The sequence below is a fragment of the Podarcis erhardii genome, assembly GCF_964252035.2.
Source record: "Podarcis erhardii genome assembly, chromosome: 1".
Lineage (NCBI taxonomy): Eukaryota > Metazoa > Chordata > Lepidosauria > Squamata > Lacertidae > Podarcis > Podarcis erhardii.
Window position 1 is genome coordinate 30653932 of NC_138497.1, and position 22123 is coordinate 30676054.

The window sequence follows — 22123 nt, forward strand, 5'->3', positions numbered from 1 at the left end:
ATTGAAATGCATTTGATAAGAACAGGACAAGACTCAATAACTATCTTCTCTCTATAATCCCAAATCCCCACAAGGTGTTCTGTCAGTGTTGACTGAATGAAAGGGTTGCTTCCAGCTAAGGACGGGGGAGAAATTTGATTCAGTTCATGTTGAAAGGTGAGCACAGCCATCTTTCAAAATGCACGCTTCTCTGAATTTTGTAATGCAATTATACTAGTGTGAGGTGTGCATAAGAATGCAAATGTATTAGCAAAAGCAACGTTATAAAATGCATTATATCAGGGAAGATTGCAAAAATGTTTAAATTAGGCAAAAATGCACACAAATTTATATATTAGGGGCAATTTACTGGTGAATTTTCAGGTGGATTGCCCCCTTTTAAGTGCAAACCGAGGTAGAAATGGGGAGAACTGAACTTAAGAACTTGGAAGAATGAGAAACGGAAATGGATAGTTTCCCCATCCTTGCTTCCAGAACAGCATTGTTCTTTCTTTCTTTCTTTCTTTCTTTCTTTCTTTCTTTCTTTCTTTCTTTCTTTCCTACTCCCTGTAATAATTTAGCAGCAACCTGGCTTCTAGCAGCAGAGATGCCTGGAGGAGAAGAGGAGGGGGGAGTTGTTGATGGAAAGAGACAGACCCAGGATTTGTCATGGGGCTGTTTGTCCTCTTGGTGACTGCAGCACCAGCTGTGCATGGGAAGGTAAAGTATAGGGAGAAAGGGAGGGGGCAGTGAAGGGCCTCAGGCTCCTTCACAGCTGACCCACAGCTATTTTTAGCTTTGGAATGCTCCTGCCAAGGCCCTCTGGGTCTATTTCTTGTCTCCTGGCAAGTGGCATTGTGTGAGCTTGTCAGGAGAAGTCTACCAGAAAAGACCAGGAGAGCCACGTGGGGCTGCCCTTTGAAGGGAGAAGTATTCAGAGTCAGTGCAAGCAGGAGATGGAAGTTAGAGCCACTCTTTTTCTCGTTTCCGAGCACAATTCAAAGTGTTGGTGTTGGCCTTTAAAGGCCTAAACGGCCTTGGCCCAGTATACCTGAAGGAGCGTCTCCACCCCCATCGTTCTGCCCAGACGCTGAGGTCCAGCGCCAAGGGCCTTCTGGCAGTTCCCTCACTGCAAGAAGTAAGGTTACAGGGAACCAGGCAGAGGGCCTTCTCGGTAGTGGCACCTGCTTTGTAGAACGCCCTCCCATCAGATATCAAAGAGATAAACGACTGTCTGACATTTAGAAGACATCTTAAGGCAGCCCTGTTCAGGGAAGTTTTTAATGTGTGACATTTTAATGTATTTTTAATCTTTGTTGGAAGCTATCCAGAGTGGCTGGGGAGAACCAGCCAGATGGGCGGGGTACAAATAATAAATTATTATTATTATTATTATTATTATTATTATTATTATTATTATTATTATATGCTACGGGTGCTTCCAGGTGACCTGCTCATTGAGCATTCATCTTGATAGGTTTTCAGGGAGATTAGATAATGTTGACTGTTTAATGAATATTCATTCTGATTTGTTTATGGGGGAGGTTAGATGATATGCATCAAAACAAGTGCTGTCCCCCCACTTTCTAGTGCATTTCTCTGTCACTTTCCCTTACAGCAAGAAGCCTGACTTTGTGGGGGAAGTGGGTTGGTTGCACAAGACCTCTCAATCCAACACAGTTGCTGGTGAATCCCACCTGAAAATGATGGGAGATTTTGCAATGAAACTTCACAATGCATGTCTATGCTTGTTAGCAAATGAAGGGCTTAAGGACTACAGAGCTGTAAATGGCTAGAGAAGGCTCGGCTAGGTCGTGCCCCCTCTCCTTTGGGGAGGGAGGAAGTAAGGCTTGTTTGCTATGTGATTTTTGGAAGACATCTGAAGGCCGCCCTGCTTAGGGAAGTTTTTAGTGTGTGATGTTGTGTTGTAGGGTTGCCATATTTTGTAAAATTGCAAAGAAATTGGACGTTTTTGAGCTATTTCTGAGGGAAATTGATACTGCTGACCTAGGCTGCCATATGTCTGGATTTTCCTGGACATATAGCCGATTTCTGCCCAGACACTGCTTGTGGCTGCAGTATTATTATTATTTTTTTGCATAATTTTTTAATTTGATTTACAACAAAAATCAGTTCTGACTCCGCATGTCAAAATTGCTCTGAATCTCCTGACTCCCCCCCCCCCCATCCCTTCCATGGGTCCTAATGGCATTTTTTCTAACTGCATATCAATATTTATCCAAATTATTAATCCTTCTAAATTACCCATACTTTACAAGTGTGGTTAAAATCCTGCTAATGTTTTAACCTGTTTACAGTGGTCTCGTAAATAAAATATAAACTTTTCCCATTCCTTATTAAAGTTCTTGTCTTCTTGATTTCTGAGCTTCCCAGTTAATTTTGCCATTTCGGCATAGTCTATCAACTTGGTTTGCCATTCTTCTCTGGTCAGGATAGTTTCTTCCTTCCATCTCTGGGCTAGTAGCATCCGTGCAGCTGTTGTTGCATACATAAACAATCTTTTCTGATCCTTTGGTATCTCGGTACCTATAATTCCTAGTAAAACTTCTGGTTTTTAAATAAAAGTTATTTTAAACATTTTTTCCATCTCCCATAAATCTTTCGTTACTTTAAACGTCCACCACACATGATAAAAGGTACCTTCTTTTTCTTTACATTTCCAGCAAATATTTGAACTTGTTCTGTATATTTTTGCTAACTTGACGGGTGTCAAATACCACCTATACGTCATTTTCATATACTTTCAGTGAACAACATGCCGTGAATTTCAATTCTGTTTTCCATAGCTTCTCCCACTTTGCCATTTGTATATTATGTCCCAAGTCTTTTGCCCATTGTATCATTACAGATTTAACCTGTTCATCTTTTGTATGCCACTCCATGAGCAAATTACACATTTTCGACAATAATTTTCTAAAACATCTTTTTGAAAATTTGATGATTCGTAACTAAAACCTTCCTTTTTATCTGTCATAAAAATATCATTTAATTGATGATACTGTAACCAAACTGTTACCAATTCTCTTATCTCCTCAAAGTCTTTTAATTTTACCTTCAGTTAACAGCTCTCTGTATGTCGGCCAATTAGCCCTCATATTCCATTTTTTTCAAAGATAATGCTTCTAACGGGGAGAACCACCATGGGTTTTTTTTGTTCTAATAGATTTTTACTGCGGCTGCAGTATTCTGGGCGTATGGGAACCCTATTGTATTGTGTTTTTACTATTTTTGTTGGGAACTGCCTACTGTGGCTGGGGCAACCCAGCCAGATGGGCGGCATATAGATTTTAATAAATCCTCTCTCCTGCTCTTGCTGTGCTTATGTGAAAGACAGAGATGCAATCTTAAGTGCAGTTCCATCAGGTGTTTTCAAAACAGTTGATGGTCGTGTGGGGAGGTGCATCAAGAACCACATTTCATTCTTCCTCCGTTGTTTCCCCGGCCCCTCCATTAACTGCAAACAGGATGAATGCTTGGTAAATAGCTGATTTCATCTAAGTCCCCTGAAACTTTGTGCAAACAAATCAGGATGAATGTTCAATAAACAGGTTGTCTAGAAGCAAATAACAATACTGATGCGCGTTGCAGGGTTTTTACGAGGGTTACTGCTTAATAATGCACACGGAGTGTTCAGAACACTTGATAGCAATAGTTCAAATGTTGTGGTTATTATTTGTCTAATACAAGCACTCATAAAATCTGCACCTTCCTAGGAGGCATTCTCCCTTCTCTCACACACAGGGGAGGGCTGCCTCTTATAAGATTATGCCAGCTATGGAACACATATGTGCATCATCCAAAAAGAAAAAGGAAATACCTTGGTAGTATCTCGCTTCAGAAATATTGTCCCCTTCCCCCCATAAGCACATTCAGTTCATAGACTAATCTGCTAAAACTCTTATAATTAAAATCAACTGTAATAGAAAACACTTGCTATTCTTTTGTTTAGGTTTCAGTTCTTTGTAAAGAAATATTGGAAAAAATATAATTGAATCGTGTTACAGCTTGTGTGTTTGTGGCAAAGATCATACGGGATAACACAACAAGGGGAGGCGTATGACAGACAACTCAATTCAAGAACCTGCTTCTCCCCTTCCTCCCCCCCCCCAACATGAGATCACTCTTACAAGTGGCTTAGGTGCCGCTGAAGATGCAATGGGTACATGTGTGTGTCGTACATACAATTTGCTTCCTGGCTTGGCCAGGAAGTTAATGGTTTATATACATGGGAGTGATTTTTGATGGCCAAATGAATTGTGTGTTTTGATTCCCTCCTCTCCAAGGGGAGGAACTGATTTTTTAAAGAGAGAAATAAACAGATGCTGGGAGTGTTGGAAGTGGGGTACAACTCAGCTTGCTGAGATAAGAGGCTTTGAATGGGGTGAAAACAGACAAAGCAGGAGACTTTCAGCTTCCTAAACTGTCACTGTCCTTTTGAACTGGGTGATCTTCTTTTCTTTGATGCGGAATGGAATTCTGAGGTTGCAACTCCCACTTCTCCCTTCGGACCTCAAGGCGAGGTCATCTGGGATCGCGATCTCTCTCCTGAGGACAAAACAGCAAGCATGGCTGCCTTTGTTTCTCCAACTACTTGAGTTAGCTGGACTAAGAATCTTTTCTATCCAAGTATGTACTTCCTATGATAAGCAGAAGGGTTGTTTTTTTTTACTCAGAAAGCCTCAGCATGAATGCCTTTCCATTAGAAGTGTGCTCCAAATAAGGATTCATTCACAGAAATTCACTTCTGCTGTTGCCTGCAAACTCAGGTCTGTCTGGAAACACCAACCTCTGATCAGGACTGCCCTTTGAGGAGGACTCCTGGTTGCTAGCGAGAGGAAAAGGAGTTCATTCCCCCCTAGCTACGAATGTTTGAGTTGCTCGTTATTTCTCTTACATGTGGAATTTAAACCTCATGCATTTATCCTACAGGTAAGTGTACTTGGAAGCAGGGTGGCATCTTGAATAAAATATTGGGGAAGGGGGCAGGTAAGCCCTGCCCCACATAATCAATCACAAGATGCACACCATTTGAATGGCAATGCCTATCAATTTTGCTCCTATGCTTGGGAGCGTTATTCCTGGTTCATGGCCAGACCCCTTTCCTGACATTGAAATCAGCCTTCCACAACCTGGTGCCCTCCAGGTGTTTTTAGACTACAAATCCCATCAGCTCCAGTCACCACCACTTGCCGGGTGTATCGGCAAGACCAATTTAATTGGAGCAGCCTTGAGTTCAGTGCATGGTTCAGAGCTAAAAAGTGGCCGTTTGAAGTTTGGCCATGGCGGCCATCTGTAGCTGGGCAAATGTTATGCCTACAAGAAGGCAGCCAACCTCTATCTCTCTCTCCACCCTCCTCCCTTCTTGCTCATTTTACAGTAGCTTCTCCTAGTTTTCAAAGCTCCCAGCTGTTTCTGCTTGTCTCAGGCAGGGGAGGCTGGTTGCCTAGATACCAGTCCTTCTGATGAGCAGTTGAGTCCCTCCAGGGATTCTTGCCGCTGCCTCCCCATCCCTGCAGTGCAGTATCACTGCTTGAGTGATGAAGATAGAAGCCAAGCACGTCTGAGTGCCCATGGGGCTTTAGAATTTAATAAGAGAAAGGAGAGCGAGGAAGAAGGTGCAGACTGACAACGCTTTCTGTTTCCTACAAAATAACTGCCAAGAGTAGAGATTACAAAGCAAACCAAAAAAATAAGGGGGAACCTATACATTGCTTTTTTTTGGCCGGGGGTGGAGGCAGGCAGTTGTAGGCTGCGGAGGGAACAAAGAAGGCAAAGCCCTCTTGGCAGACAGTATCATGTGTTTGGTTTTTTTTAAAAAATATATAATTTTTTTAAAAATAAATTAAAAATAAACCATGTGCCTGAGCAATAGTACTGAAGTGGATCCACGCCAGTGAAATATTTTAGTGTATGTATCCGTGGGCATTCATCTTCCAAGAGCTGTCCCATGAAGGACAAATGTTATACGGTGTACTGACTCTGTCTGTTTGGGATTTGGCTTAAATTGTGCAGGGTAGCAAAAGTAGGCGTGGCTCTCTCCTACCTTATTGCTCTTCCTTACTGATTCTTTCTTATGTAAAGAGATTATGCACATATATTGTTTAGGAAGGGGTGTAAAGGAGGGGAGAATTAGCTGTTATAGAAGGATCCTTCACAAATGCACACCTCATTTCTGCAAGTGGGGGGGGGGGACCCAGAAGAGATTAGAACATCTAAAACAGGGAAACATTCAACATGCTTTTGGCTGAATGAAGGCTAACAAAAATGTGAGCAATGGGAAAGAAATGCATGAATAATGCAGAGCAGTATTTGGATCAAGTAGATTGTCACACTGTCGCGTCTTCTGCTTGCAGCTTCTCAATGTGAAATCAAGGAGAGACGGAAGGAGGGTGAAGAAGTCTGTTCTGTCACCTTCGGAGGATGAGACTTGATTAACAATCCAGCCCATAGCACAGAACATTAGTTTCGTCCTGAGGCAGAGAAATAATTTGTGTCAGAGCCGTGAGTTATGACTGGTTCACACAATCAAGCTCATTGCTTGGTGGCTGTTAGCATCAAGTGCTGGTTTGCATATGTGAACGCACCATCACATACATATTGCCTTGAACCCATTTCACTCGAGGCCATTCACACATTCAGCTGTGCGTCCTCACGTGTTGTGTAAATGTGTGGTGAGAAATCAAGTGATGTAAGTGCATAGGTGAACCACCCCAGATGCATCCACTGAAACAGGTTAGGGGAATGAGGACAATTGTCCCCAAATGTACTCCATTCACAATACAGCACTTTATGGCTTACTGCAAAAGAGAAAAACCATATTGGGCCAAACTAGTAGAGATGCCGAGGAACGTTGATTGGGTCTTTGGTTTCTTAGTGCTTCTCAAACTTTTTTGTAGATCACTTGAAAATTGGTGGCGGTCTTGGTGGATGACTTAATAAACTTAAAAACAACAACCCCCACTCATATTTTAATAATAATGGACTTGCCTCTCTAGTGTAACGGATATGCCTGCCTTTTTGTTAGGCTTAGCAGGGCTGAGTGCAGATAAACATGACTGAACCTCAACCTTTCTGCAGATCACCTAAATGGAACTTGCAGGCCACACATGGTCTATGGGCCACAGCTGGAGAACCTGAGGCTTAAATGACTTAAAAAGCCGTTGCGGAGGAAACTTGAATATGGAGCACACAGCTGGAAGGATAGGGGGTTTAGCTTTCTTCCCCATGCCGTGCTCTTTTGGCAGAGATCACACCTCTCCAAAGCTGTTTCATTGGGGAAGATGTATGCATACTCATGTATTTTCCTTAATGGGGCACACAGCAATTTTGGAGAGACAATAAATGCACACACACACCATCAGCCAGTCTGGCTTAGGGGAGAGAATGCTTGATTTGGAACAAGCAGACCTGACTTCAAATTTCTGCTCAGCCATGAAGGTCATTGTATGACTTTGAGCTACTCATCCTTTCTCAGCTTATCTCACAAAGCTGATGTGAGGATGAAGTGTTTTGTGACACAGGACTTTTGCCATGTGCACCACTTATACCTTGGCTTTGCTGATGTCTCTATGCCATAAGAATATCCTCTGAAGAAGTATATTTTGAGCTAGCAGGGTGGGTGCTAATGAATCAATAAATCAGGGATGGAGACCCCTCCTGACTCGAGAGAGTGCAGCTTCATTGTACCTGGCATCCTCTGCTCAAATAATTCTTATTTTGTTGAGTTTTTAAGGTTATTATTCCTTTCCTTATTTTGATCAGTTGGTGTACTGAATAGCTGAATTGCTCCCATTGCTTTTTCTTGGGTAGCTTCTGCCTACCTTCCTCTTGTTTTTACTTATCCTTGTTTCACATATTCTTTGGAGCATTGATGGGTATTGGGTCTGTCAGATTTCCCCAAAGCCGTAGTTTACTAGCTATAGAACTTAAGCACTCCTGTTCAGGCATAACTATGAGATTTTCCCAGAGAACATTAGGAGATGTTGCATGGTGTGAGTGTGTGAGTGTGAATCTTTCATTTACTGCTATATTAGAACAGTGAGAAATATAATCCATCACTTTATAAGATGATGGGGCTGACTGAGCCAATAGCATAGATGTCAAGATATAAAGGATTTTTTGACAGAAGGAGGAGAGCTCATCTGGTTGCTTAACAAACATTGGCTTAGGCTGCGGACATGCAACATTTTATTCTGGAATCAATGAAAACAGAGTACTTGTTTTTTCCAACAGTCCACACACAAAATCTAGATCTATGGCATATTTTCTGCCAAAGTTCTGATTGAGAAACTAGTTTCATTCCAAACTTAAAAATGTCCTTACAGTTTGATTCCACACTATCCAGCAGTGTGTCCACACCTGTCAAATGATGCTATGGTTGGGCATATACCAAGATCGCAATCGCCACTTCCTTTTTTATTCACTTAAGGCATGTGCAGGGAGAAAAAGGTGCAGCTATCTTAATCAAGCAGAGGGTTTTCAAGTAGCCGCAGCCACTCTCGTGGATGGCAGGATCTAGAATCAATCTAGATTGAAAGCAGCATGTTGAAGAGGAACACAAATGATTCTGGATTGAGGAAAAACTATACTTTTGCGCATACAAACGGGTTAGCGTGTATGCAACCTTACAGTATTTTCAAAGAAGGAAACAGGAATAAACCAGGAAATGGGCCAAAGAGAGGTGGATTGACAGTGGATATAAAGTTATGAAGAGGATAAAGTATGAGAAGAAGAAAAGCAGCTGTTGGTTGGTTTCCCTCCCCAAAGAATACTCTGTCTAGTCCTCCAAGTTCTCTGCTGAAATAAATGGTGATCAGGTCTAGGAGCAAACCTATAAAAACCAGAGCTCTCTGCTGAAACCCCCACCACCCACCCCTCCATAAACCAGCCTGCCTGCATCCAAATAATTCTCTCCATTTGGTTCATCTATCGGGCCCAATCTGATAGGAAAGGTCAGACTGTAAAAAGTACAGTTTATTGTAGAGATGTATTGCACAAATGCACTTTTAAATACAGGCAGGAAAAAAGGGGGGGAGCCAGTGACACTGCAGCAGACGCGGCGGAGACAGAAATATACTTGTCGGTTGCTGCATGGATGGGGAAGGCACAATGGCTGCATTCCATCGTGTAAATCTTCTGTCTATGAGAAGCATGCTATAACCTAGCTAATAAAGGTGTCAAACACTGGCAGAAAACAACTGTCTCGTTCCTTTCCATTTGCTCTTACCCTCCACAATCCAAAAACAGGGATGGAGAAAATAAATGGGGATTTAAAAAACATTACAAGTCTATTTTTTATTATTATATATTAAAAAACCCCCACATAAATTGGATGCTATAGATTCAGTGAAAATGGGAACTATAGATGCAGTGATGATCAGTGGGATAAAACTCCAGGTAAACTGCCTTCCTGGGCAATGTGCTACAGCTGTTATCTCTTTAATTGCTGTGCCCTGAACCACAGCGTTCATCCCTCTCACATAGCAGGAGGACGGGATCAGGATAAGGCCTGTGTTGCTTGCTGCAAGATGGATGCCTGAAATAGCTGCAGTCCTCCGCTTACCTTGGTGCCTACCTTTGCAGCTGTAGACCTGTAGGCTTGTTGTCTCCTCTTCATAGACTCAAACTCAGCAGGGATCAAAAGTGCCCATGTCTGAGCATGAGAGAGCATGAGTACTATGCAGGCAAGCTTCTTTCGGAGGATTCATATTGTCGGGGCTGCCAACTTCGCTTTGCTGGTGCTGTTCCTCTGCTTTAAGCAAATTAAGCGGATTTGTTTTCTGGTGGAGAGATAACACGACGGGGAAAGCTTTGCCTGCTAAATTATTGCATGTCTTGTTACTGTTAAAAGCACAGGAGCCGGAGCAGTAGAAAGCTGGCAACCCAGGGGTGGGTAACCTCAGAGCTCGCAGGGTCAAATGCGGCTGTCAAGGCCTCCCTATCTGACCCTTGGAACTAGCTGCAGGACACACACCCTCTCCCCAGACCATAGCTTGTACTACCCTGCTTCATATTGCGGGTGTTTTTGCCTGTCTGGAATGTGTCAAACTCTTGATAACACCTCTTCCCTATGTGGATGGAGAAGAGAGGAATTTACATTTGTTGCTCCACCCACTTTGCCTCTAGCCCTGCCCACTGGTGGAAATGGCCTCGGAGAGCCGTCCCTGAAAAGTGGGGACCCTTTTTGGATTACTTCAGAAAGTGATATAGTCAAGTGAAGTCGTGGTTAGGATTTGAAATACGGGCAGCAGAGGGGAGATGACAGTAGAGGAAATATGTATTAGATAAAAAATATGCCATATAATGCAGCAGAAAAAGGGTGGGACTAGAACAGGCACAGGCAAACTCAGTCCTCCAGATGTTTTGGGACTACAATTCCCATCATCCCTAGCTAACAGGACCAGTGGTCAGGGATGAAGGGGGTTGTAGTCCCAAAACAGCTGGAGGGCCGAGTTTGTCTCTGCCTGGACTAGAAACATCATGGAGGTAAGGGTGGGAAGTCGAAACGTTAAGGGAAATTTGTGTTGAAGTTTAATTTGTTAAAATTTTCAAAATCCAATAAAAAAATCAATTTAAATGGACAGCTGCCCTTGGCCTGAAAAAAGTTCCCTACCAATGCTATGAGAAAAATTGGGAGGAGAGCTAATGAGAGGATATTGATCAATGGGAATCTATACAGGGAAGTGGAGGACGCATGAGTTAAGAGGCACATTACTGACGGAAGTAATAATTTGCTGGCATCTGACATGCAAGGAAGAGAGAATGGAGGCACCCTGCAGACAGCGAATCGATGTGCGCTACCTGGGAATTAATGCACAAAGAATTTGCAAAGTAGTTGAGGAAGAAGGAAAGCTTTTCATGCAGTTTTTCCCCAGTGCATCATGCAGGTCCTTCTCTGGAAGGGATCATTCAGAGCCAGGCCAATCCAGAATAAGCTGAGTTTTGTATGTTCTCTATGCCAATCACTTGATTTCTCTGTTGCCCCACATTTCCCTGCCAGCTGCTGCCAACAGAGATGCTTTACATACTCCTCTTGGCATGGTTAATTTAGCCCCCCCCCCTTGCTACTAGTGAAGGTCTCTGCCAGAATGGGCTGGTAGGAGGCCCATATAAGATGAGATGGGCAGCTGGTCCTCAGCACTGCTCTTTCCAGTTGAACGCCATTTGCTTATCCCACCAGATTTATACAAAATGGATAAGGCACTGGCCTCCTAAGCCAGGGATTGTGGGTTTGCAGCCCATCTGGGGTGACTTTGTTTGATGCCACCCCGGTGGTGTAGCAGTAAAACTGTGAGCACGTTTGCAAAGCTAAGCAGGGTCTGGTATGGTTTCAAAGTGGATGGGAGACCGTATGTTGAGATTCCTGCATTGCAGGGGTTGGACTTGAATGACCCTCAGGGTCCCTTCCAATGCTACAGTTCTATGATAATTCTAGGTGAAGCACCCACAGGCCACAACATAAAGCCCTTGCAGTGGAGCATGGCATGGGGGCAGGGAGTGCTTTGCCCATCTTCTCCGATGGGCAAATCCTGTCCCAGTTACAGGTGGGATGAAGAGCAGGAGATGGGGGGAAAGAGCCACACCCCCAGCAGCCACTGGTGGATGAATTTGCAGGCACTGGGGGGCAGCAGTCATATGTGGTGGAGGCTGGGGAGATATACCAGATTCAGCCCATCTCAGACTGGAAGTGTCTAGTCCAGTTCAGTGGCAAATCATTATCTTAAATCAGGGGTGGGAAACCTCCAGTCTGGGCCAAATCTGGGTCACCACAGGTCCTATTTGGTTTGCGTGGCAGTTCCCCCCCAAAACTATACCCATTTGTGCTGTCAGGTGTGGTGCAGGTAGAGATGTCGCTGGATTGGCTGCACAGCCAGTGTCCCATGGGGAACTTGATCATTAAATTGATCCCTGCAGAAGGCAGGGCTGAGGTCACCACCCATCAGCTGCTAGGAGGTGAGTTCAGCAGTGCTGCATTGGCTGTGCCATCAAGTTCCCCTTGGGAAGTGATGTTTGAGCAGTTCTTTGGGTGACGCTTTTTGAAGGTACGTGTACTAAGATCTTAGAATCATAGAAGTGTAGAGTTGGAAGGGACCCAAACGGTCATCCAGTCCAGCCCCCTGAAATGCAGGAATCTCAGCTTAAAGCATCCCAAACAGATGACCATCCAACCTCTGATTAAAAACCTCCAAGGAAGGAGAGTCCGCAACCTTGAATGCACACATGGCACAAATCCATGCGTACTAAGAAATACTTGCTCTCGTGCTTAAGATGAGATACCTGGACCTATAGAGATCCGTCCACCACAGGAAAACTGCAAAGCAGGGCTGAGGAGTGCAGAAAGCAGACTGTGCTCCACTTCAGCTGTCATTAAAATATCCAAAGAGCTTAATCACCTCTACCTATTCATTGGAGAGGGAGCCATGAACTTAAGGAAGCCAGTACCTTGCAGACTAACATGTGCCTGTCATTTCAAAAAGGTTGGCTCCTTCCCACAATGCGCTTTGAAAAGTGCTTTGCAGTTGGCAGGCTTGGTAAAATGCCAACATCCAGTTCCTCTGCCTGTGCTCATCTCTTTGTAGGAAGCCATTGTCTGGCTTTAGCTGGGGAGATAAAAGCAAGAGAGAAATGGGGGAAAGGATCTGGTTGTTTTCAACAGTCAAGACAGGTTTTGCTCCACATGAAGCATATGGAATACTAATCTAATTTTTACTTCATTGCATCCTTTAAAAAAAAACCACACGCACACACCATACCCTCCTAAATCTCCAACACTACAGAGTTGCCATGGCAACTACACATATGAGCCAGCTGCAGTTGCTGTGGAAACAGAAAGAAAAGTGAGAGCCAAAGAAATAATCCCATAGGAAAATCTGTTATGACAAAAATAAAAATAAAATCTTGTTCACAATTCCTGGGGCATTGGGGAAAGGGGGAGAAAACAGAAGGAGGGGGTGGGGAAGAGCCAACACACAACACTGCTTATACAGCATAATGAAATTTCCTTCATAAATTACTATGAATGCTTGGAAAGTAATTTCCCGCTGCTTACCCCTCCGAAAAGCCAATCCTACCTCCTCAGAGGTGTGTCAGTCAGATGCAGATCGGGATTTTTTTGTGTGTGGCCAAGCTGTCCACAGTGGCCTCTGGGTACCTGCCACAACTTGGGCCTCTTGGCAGGGCTTTTGCTGGGACCGTCAGTCTCCCCCTTGCTCACTTGTGGGCTTATCCAGTCACTGGCTTTGCAATGGGCCAGGAGCCAAACGAGATGAAACAGGGTGTCCCTGCCCTGTTCACATACAAAGCGCATGGCCGTGGGAGCCACAAACAGGGACATACTAGTAAAGGGAGTAAAACCAGTCACCTTTCTCCATCTTCTTCCTTAAATTATATATTTATTATTCTTAGATGTATAAAAGTACAAAGGTAGAGAACAACGGTGTTAGCAAAGAGAGAAACCATTTCATGAAGAACGGCAATCACAAGCTGTCAAAATTGGTGGGGACGCAGGAGAAGGCCTTCTTGAGGGCTGCTCTCAGACTTTGGAACCCCATCCCTAGAGAAGTTGGAGTGACTCCTTCCTTGTTGTCCTTCTGCCAGCAGGTGAAGGAAGACCTTCTTGTTCCAACAGGATTTGGGGAACTGACTGTTTTTAATGAGGGGGCAGGTGCCATGCTGTTCTTCTCTGTATGTTTTTAACAGATTATGAAAGTTCTCCCAGAAGATATGCATTTCTCTCCTGGCTGTATGAAGATATGGAAATCCTAGCCGACAGGGTGGTCTCCACACATCAAGCAACTAGGCAGAATACACCCAAGAACACTCTCGCCTATTTCACCACACATTAATATTTTCTCAGAAATATCTACCTGTGATCAAATATCCCAAAAGGCTGAAGAAATTTCCTATAGAATCATAGAGTTAGAAAGGACCCTGAGGATCATTTAAGTCCAACCCCCTTCAATGGAGGAATATGAAGCTGTCCCTGAACCTGCAACCTGGGCATTATCAGCATCATGCTCCAACCAACTGAGCTCATTTCCTTTGCATCTTTGCAAAGCCAAACACCACCAATTGTTCCTGTTTTTAAGATGGAATTTAATTACAAGCCAGCAAGTTCAGGTTGCAGAAGGAGAGCCGATTTGAAACAAACCCCTCTTCCCAAGAAGATCAGATTTATTTTTTCCATATGGAAAGTGAAGGGAAAATGCACTGCAAAATGTGGGCTGACACTTGCTTTGATGCACCGTAGTCGAAAATCTCCCCACGAACGAATCAGGATGAATGCACATTAAGTAGCCACCATAGTCTAATCTCTCTTCAAACAAATCAGGTTGAATGCTCAATAAACAGGCCCTTTTGGAGCAGCCATAGATGTCAGGGGATTTTTGCTTGTTTGTTTACCAGTGTTTTCCCTAAGCTGCATTTAACATTGAGATTGTCCATTGACATCTTCACTGATCATCCTGTATTCTGACTGGAAATGGACTTTTTAAAAAGTTTGCACAACAGCAGGCATTTTTGAGCCATTCCTACCCCCACAAATCCTTGCAGACTTGCTCCTTTCAGGCTTGTTCCCCTCATTCTCACTCCATAATGAGAAGCCAATGCATTTGGTCTTTGTGGTACCTATACAGTCTATGCAATTCCGTACTGAAGTCAGCGGGAATGAATAAATAAAAGGAAGAGACAGAGCAGAGTGCTCCCATTTAAGGGAATAAAAAAACTACTCACATTTACTAAAGGGGTGGGGAGAGAAAGGGGGAAAGGAAAGAGGATTCTTTCTTCAAGATATAATTCTCTCTTTACTACTTAGGAGCAAACCCCAAAACCAGACTTCAGGGTATAAATATTTATGCCTTCTGCATATAAGCAGATGTAACATTTCCAATTAACTGTCGATCTTTCCAGACTCTCTCTCTCTCTCTCTCTCTCTTTTGGTCTGCTGCAGTTTCAGTTCAGAATATAAAGATGAAATGTGGATGGGGCTTCCTTGATTTGCTGAGCTCAGATGTCTAATGCATTTCCACGTTCCTGAAGATAAAAGTTGCATGGCTTGTATGTTTCCTTCTCAAGCTTTCTCTTACATTCCTTCTTACTTTTTAATGTGCATCTATCTCCCCATCTCATGCAAATGGAAAAGTACCATTCCAAAGGTCTCTTGGTGCAATATAAATGTGGGCTAAGAAAGTGGTAAGTGCTAGGGGCAGCTAATGTGGGAATGTCAAAGAAGGTAGGAGAGGATGTATTGTTTTGATATTATCCTTCCTAATATCATGCGAGTGAGTAAACAGCAGAGCACATTCCCTTTGCAACTTATTGGGAGCAGGTTGATGATTCGCTAGAATCCTTTTATGAAGCAATCCAGTCTGGATTGTTCCTGGTAAGTTTCCCCTTTATTTCCCTCTTAAAATAATAACAACGCCACATGGTCTTCTTTAAAAGTAAGAATTAAGTTTTACTCACACTCAGTTCACAGTAGTAATCTGAAGGCAGGCTTTATCTTGTAGCTACAGTGAGAATAAGTCTGAGCTAAATCTCAGACTCTGCTTGTGGGCTCCACCATATGTGAAGGTTGAGCCATGTACTGGCTAAGAGCCAGGAGAGTCCAAAAGTAAGAGTAAGAGAGTCAAGAGACCAAGAGAGAGATACTTGCCTGGCCAGCCCTTTTATCTGGTCAGCTAGGGTCGGGCCCACCTACCTGGTCACACACAGGGGGAGGAATCTCCAGCGCAGGTATGACAGGAAGTCCTCCCTGTCTGGAGCCACATTCCCCTGTGTGTCCATTTGAGGCAAGAGGAAAATGTTGTACTTGACTGCTGTAATATTAATACATCCCATAGCTAACAGTCAGAGGCATAGGAGCCAGCTCCAAGGGGCTGAGGTCCATTTGCCCTCCCGATAAAATATTTGAGGGGGCCTGGACCCCCAAACTTGATGGTCATTGCCATTCAAATGATGTGTGTGTGCTGCGTCATGTGATTGATTGTGCAGGGCTTACCTGCTCCTGCTAATATTTCATTCACATTCTTACCTCTGGTGGGAAGCAGTAATGCTTCTGAATACCAGTTGCTAGAAACCTCAGGAGGGGAGAGGGCTCTTGTACTCAGATCCTGCTTCCCTCAGGCTTCTAGTTGGCCACTGTGAGAACAGGATGCTTGACTAGATGCTTGACTAGATGGCCTGATCCAGCAAGCTCAATATGTTCCATCCCATTGATCTCTCCCCCTTTAAATGTTTTTTTCTTAAATCCTTCAAAAGTAAAGTTGACCTCCTCTTCCCTTCAGTTAAAAAGGTAAAGATCCAGGACAATACAGGGATGGGTCTTTTTATTTTTGCTTCCAAGGAGGCTATTGCTGTAAGTTGTATCAGCACAGGCCTAAAGGAGAGGTTTTTAGGCTGGCGGAAGAGTTTATGATTTGAGAACAATCTTCTTTTTTTGATGTGTCCGGAAGAGGCCACAGAGGCAAATTTCAGTCCTCCACTAGCAGCTTTTTCAGAAAGACCTAGCCTCATTTTACACAGATAATGCAGTTTTACGAAACTTCTTTTTATACTCACACCAGGAGAAAATGGCTTATCTTCCATCAAGCCCTGTTTATAGATAGGAAAACAGAAGAAGATGCTTCACTGCTTAATCTGAACCAGGGCTCATCAGAGGCCCTGGGATTGGAACGATTTGGGTCTGTAAATATAAATCGCAGATTGAGGACAGGCATAAAACACAACTTTAATCTGCAGAATCAGTCAGCAATCTCAGTCCTACCTCTGCTCCAACAGTCCCACTGACCTGGGGCATGTTCACGAATTACTAATTTCTGAGAAAAGGTTGAGCAGTGTTCCAGATAAGAGAAATCTCTAAATTACAAACCATCACTTCAGGAACCAGTTTCAAAAGATGCTATTAGGCTGCTGAACCTTTGCTTCCATGCATTATGTTGGAACTTTTTAAAAATCCTTTCTCTGCATTTGTGACATGGCTGGAGAAAATTGCCTCTAAGTATGGGCAGAGTGCTCTTTCTTCACCACTGAGGGCTGCTTCAAACATCATATATATATAAGATATACATATTAGATGTTCAGGTGTCCACTGAAACATGCAACTGTGAATGCAACAAATATATGAAACCATATAGGTGCACTCATGAAGTAGCTATGAATGGTTGTGTGTCTCTGGCATCATTTCAGTTGAGCACATACTCTCTAGATGAAGGTTAGATTCACCATTGCCAAATGTGTGAAGTACCTTCAAAAACCATAGCTAGGCAGTGCTATTTTTCTATAAAAAGAGGTGCCGGATCTGGCTGGGGGGAAAAAAAGCCCTGCTAATGAGTCCATGACACCTGAGATTATTTATTATTACACCTGAGATAACTTATTTACATCCTGTTTTCCTTCTGTTAGGGTTCAAGGCAACACATTTTACAACAACCATGTGAGGGAGGTGAGGCTGAGAGATCACAACAAGCCTAAGTTCAGCTGGTAAGCTTGATGACTGAATGCAGATTTGAACCGAGGTCTCCCCAGGGCTTGTCTGGCACATTAAGTGCTTCACCACGCTGAGGCTGTGTACATTTAGAGCAGGGGTAGGCAACCTAAGGCCAAGGGGCCTAATGTGGCCCATTCTTCTTCTCAATCCGGCCCACGGATGGTCCAGGAATCAGCGTGTTTTTACATGAGTAGAATGTGTCCTTCTATTTAAATGCATCTCTGGGTTATTTGTGGGGCATAGGAATTCGTTTTTTTTCTTCTCCTCCAAAATATAGTCTGGCCCACCACATGGTCTGAAGGACGGTGGACCGGCCCATGGCTGAAAAAGGTTGCTGACCCCTGATTTAGAGCATCCTGAAGAATCCTAGGCCCTGTGATTTATTAAGGGTGCTAGGAATTATTATTCTCTAAGGCCTAAACGATAGCTCCACGATTCTTTGGAGGAAGCAATGCGCTTTAAATGTGTGGTGTGCATGCAGCCATTCTCCAATTAGGGAGCATGGTTTTGGATCAAGCATCAAGGTCTGCAAAATAATAAAATTGTACTGCAGAAGATTGATTGAACTTCTGACTGCAGGTGGGGAAAAATTATGCAGAGCCTGGGAAGAAGGGATACAGAAAGCACAAATACTGATAGCAAGGGGAAAAGTGAAAAGGGTGAGAAATGCTTTCTACTGTCACAGTCTGAAAGCTGTTTTCAACAGACTCCGCTTCCTCTCCTCATCCACAGAAGGCTGTGTTCTTCTAGTGCTTTCTCCATTTAACGAGATGGCAAACCCAAGACACGCAATGTGAGGCGAAAGAGGAGAACCATTTCTCCCTGGGACCGTCTTCCATGTTGAGGGAAATGTAGGATGTCCTGGCAGGGGTCTCTCTTGGCTTCAGTTCAGGGAGAACGTCTAAACTGGGGACGGCATAGTTATCTGTAATTCAAAGCCCCCATGAGGCGAGTATGCCTCTCCTTGCTTTTCACCTTCTGAAGCCTCTCAAAGTCAGCTCTTACACATGCTGTTTCTATGGAAACGGCAGAACGGCTTTAAACCCATCCATGCTGCAGTGTTATTAGACGTGACTCTTCTGCACTGATCCTGGCCTTCTCTTGCTTGCCTTTCCCGGCCCCAGTTCAACCTGGCTACTGTGCTCTGCTTTCTTTTTTTCATTGATTACTTCTCCCCTAGAGACCTTCATTCCCTGTTTGTCCATCCTTAAAGTCCGAAGCGGGAACAGGGCCCAGTTCTTGCAGACCTACATTTTTTAACATTATGGATCAACAATCTGAGAAGCACAGCATGGGACCTAGCAGAGGCAGTCAGGGGCTGTCGAGACATTTCACATCGAGGTTCGAAGGCGTGCTCTTGGTTATATTAAAGATTAAATCACAAAAACACAAGAGGTAGCCTGACAGCTGCAAAGCACAGGAGGACTGTGCCATTCCCCTTGGTAATTGCTGTTAGTTCAAACAGAGCGCTGCAGAATTGGGTAAGATGGCACAGCCCCCATCAACAAGTGTGGTGCTACACCTTTTTGTAGTCTTTCCTAGAGGTCCTTTCCCTGCTCTACTTTCTGCTTAGTGCTGTAGGAGCTGAGGGGAAGGTTCTATCTGGCACTGCCCTTGCGCTCCTTGACTTCCCTGTCAATACTCCTTTCTCCATCATTGACCGTAAGAACATGAGACAAGCCTGCTGCATCAGCCCGATGGCCCATTTGTTCCAGCATCCTGTTCTCACAGAAGCCAAACAGATTCCTGTGGTAAACAGAAACCAGCAAGCAGGACACAAGCACAAGAGCACTTTCCCCCGGGATGCTTCCAGCAGTGGACACTTCTGAATATCCATGCCTCTGACAATGGAAGCACAGCATAGTCAACATGGATAGCCATCAATGACCTGGCAATCCCTTTTCTGATTGTTTCACTTGCTTGGAGAAGTGGTGGAGAATGAATGTTGGAAGAATGTTTACCCTTCCACTTCCTACTGCTTTTTTGTTAAAGGGGAACTTGCATGGATAGCTCAGTTGTTTAGAGTGTGGTGCTGATAGTGCCAAGGTTGCCGGTTCGATTCCCGCATGGGACAGCTGCATATTCCTGCATTGCAGGAATTCTATGCCTCTCCCATGGGAAAATGCGAAAGCTTCACAAGCATCCAGGGCCTACAGGTCTTCCTGCACAGGAGAGAAGAGAGCTGCCTTATCAATTGTTGCAAGATGCAGCCCTTGTGTGGCGAGTTCCCGCCCCCCACCAGGGTAAATAAAGACACGAGACACCATAATTTAAGGTTAATTGGGCGAATTAGGCCACAACTTTATTGAATTCAGGAATGAGAGGCATTGGCTTAGGCATTAGTCCTAACGACTATCCGGCTCCAGCCCATTTGCTGGAGACACGGGGAAGGGATAACCTTATTGTGGGATGTAAACACAGGAGCAGTCAATGACAACATTCCTAGAGTGTACATGTTAGAACATGGGGAGGGATGTCTGTCCAGCAAGCAGGTAAACTTCCTGGGGACGGACTTCCTCCGCATGTGACCAGAGGTGGGTGTGGCCTCACCTGTGCAGGTAATGATAAAAGCACAGGGCAGGCAGCCACTCTCTCTCTTGCCTCTTGCCTCTTGCCTCTCTGCCATCTTCATCTTCTGAAGGAGCAACATGCCCTCTTGGCTCCCAGCCAAGAGAGGACAGTACTATCTTTCTACAAGATAGATTCTAACTGCATGTAACCTTTTTAAGCCTGCCTACCTTCTGGGATCATATTGTGAACAGAACGTGAGTAAACTCTTTTATACTTTTATAAAGACTGTGTCGTGTCTTGTATTTTAAGAGGGAACAAAGGGGAAATTACCAGAGTAATTATTATAGAGGTTCTAGCGAACCTGTGCAAGCGTTACCGTTGCGAACTTAAAGGGGAATGTCTGTAAACTCTGCTGATATTTTGGGAACTTGTTAGTACAAGTTGGATAAGGATATAATTAGTCAATATATCCTCTCCTGCACCCCAGAACATTCCCACAAAGGGTTATTGGGCCCAGTATTGCATATTTCTGCGTATTTTTGAAGGATTGCATTGGATTGTGATTTTGAGTTGAGTAGTATTTTTCTGAGTTAACTTCCTGGTAAGCACATGGTCCTTTGTTCCATTGTGCAGTGGGGATTAAGCAACCCCCCCCCTTCCCTCAGAGTTCACAGTGACCCAAGGCAGTGAAGAATTTTGAGATTTTGATTTTAAAATTTTGAGAAATTTTGAAATTTTGAAGAATTTTCAAATTTTTGGATTTTAAGATGGCTAGAGCAGCTTTTGATAGTGATGCAAAGCTAGGAATGCCTGTGCTGAATGAACACAATTTCATACACTGGAAGCAGCGCTTGATAGCATGTTTAGATTATAAGCACATTTTGGAAGCTTTAAACCCTCAACCTACGGGATCGTCTGAGGAAGCTTTAGCCAAGATAAGTGCTTGGAAACGCATGAACAGCGAAGCTAGACACATAATTTTGAGTGGACTTCGTGATGAGCAGCTATCATTAATAAATAGTACAGATGATGCATCTCAAATCTTAAGAGATATTGAGCGCGTGTATGGAGAATCTAGCATAAACTGCTTCAGAAACTTGGTGTGTAAATTAACCAGAGTGAGGATGAATTCAAAAGAGGAATTCACAGAGCACATCAACAAGTTTACTGAGATTATTCAAAGAATTGATTTGACTCCCAAAGCTTTTGATGAAGATACAAAGATAGCATTTTTGTTATCATCACTTGGACCACGCTTTAGCGCATTTGTAAGTTTGATGGATCATAGACAAGGTCTGACTTTTAAAGACTTGATTGGTTATTTAAAAGAAGAATGCAGAGATAGAGCTGAATCTCCAGTGAGAAATGCTAGAAGCAAAGACAGTAGTTATGCATCTAGGCAATTTACAAAGTCCAAAGAGATGCCTAAGAAAGTGATTTGTTTCAATTGTAACAAAGAAGGACACATTGCAAAGAATTGCAGGGCTCCTAAAGCCAAGAAACCCCACCCCTTTCAGCCAAAAGGAGAAAAGAAGGGGAAATGTGAATGCACATGGCTACTGCAAGAAAGGAATTTAACTGTCCAGAATCGTGAGAATAGACGTAATAAATGGATAATTGATTCAGGTGCCAGCTCACATTTTTCATATAAAAAGGACTATTTTAATGAGATAAATGATGAAGAAGGATCTGAAATTGAAATTGCAGATGGGAACATTGTTAAAGCAAAAGGTGCAGGTTCCATGAGTCTGAAATGCAATATAAACAATGAATGCATTGAGAACACAATCTCTAGAGTTTTGTATGTACCAGAGCTGAGCTGCAATTTAATCAGCGTGTCCACACTGGACAAGAAAGGTTTCCAGATCACATTTGGAAATGGAGAATGCAAGGTGACTGGAAATGGCAAAGTGTTTGCTCAAGCAAAGCTAATCAATGGTGTATATGAGCTTGATCTTTCAGAGAATCAGTCTGCAAAAGTGGCACATTCCAGCCAGAAGGATGAAGCAGATCTGGACCTGTGGCACAGAAGGCTTGGACATAGAGACACCAACGTCATTCTGGATCTACAGAAAAGAGATCTTGTAAGAGGTTTGCAGGTAAAGCAGAGCGACAAAGCTCCAGCAA

At 43.6% G+C, this 22123-nt stretch overlaps 1 protein-coding gene across 8 annotated transcripts in view; it reads left to right on the forward strand.

Moving 5' to 3' along the window:
• The window catches only part of LOC309344552 (uncharacterized protein), a 131242-nt gene that overhangs the window by 63374 nt on the left and 45745 nt on the right, over positions 1–22123 (forward strand). Inside the window, exon 3 of one of the 8 annotated variants that reach the window (XM_081867052.1) lies at positions 6354–6954. The exons of the other annotated variants lie outside the window; for them this stretch is intronic. Within the exon in view, the coding sequence (XP_081723178.1) occupies positions 6354–6424 (71 nt within the window). The 3' untranslated portion in view covers positions 6425–6954. Of the gene's footprint in view, positions 1–6353; positions 6955–22123 lie in introns of those variants that run through there. 8 annotated transcript variants of the gene reach the window in all.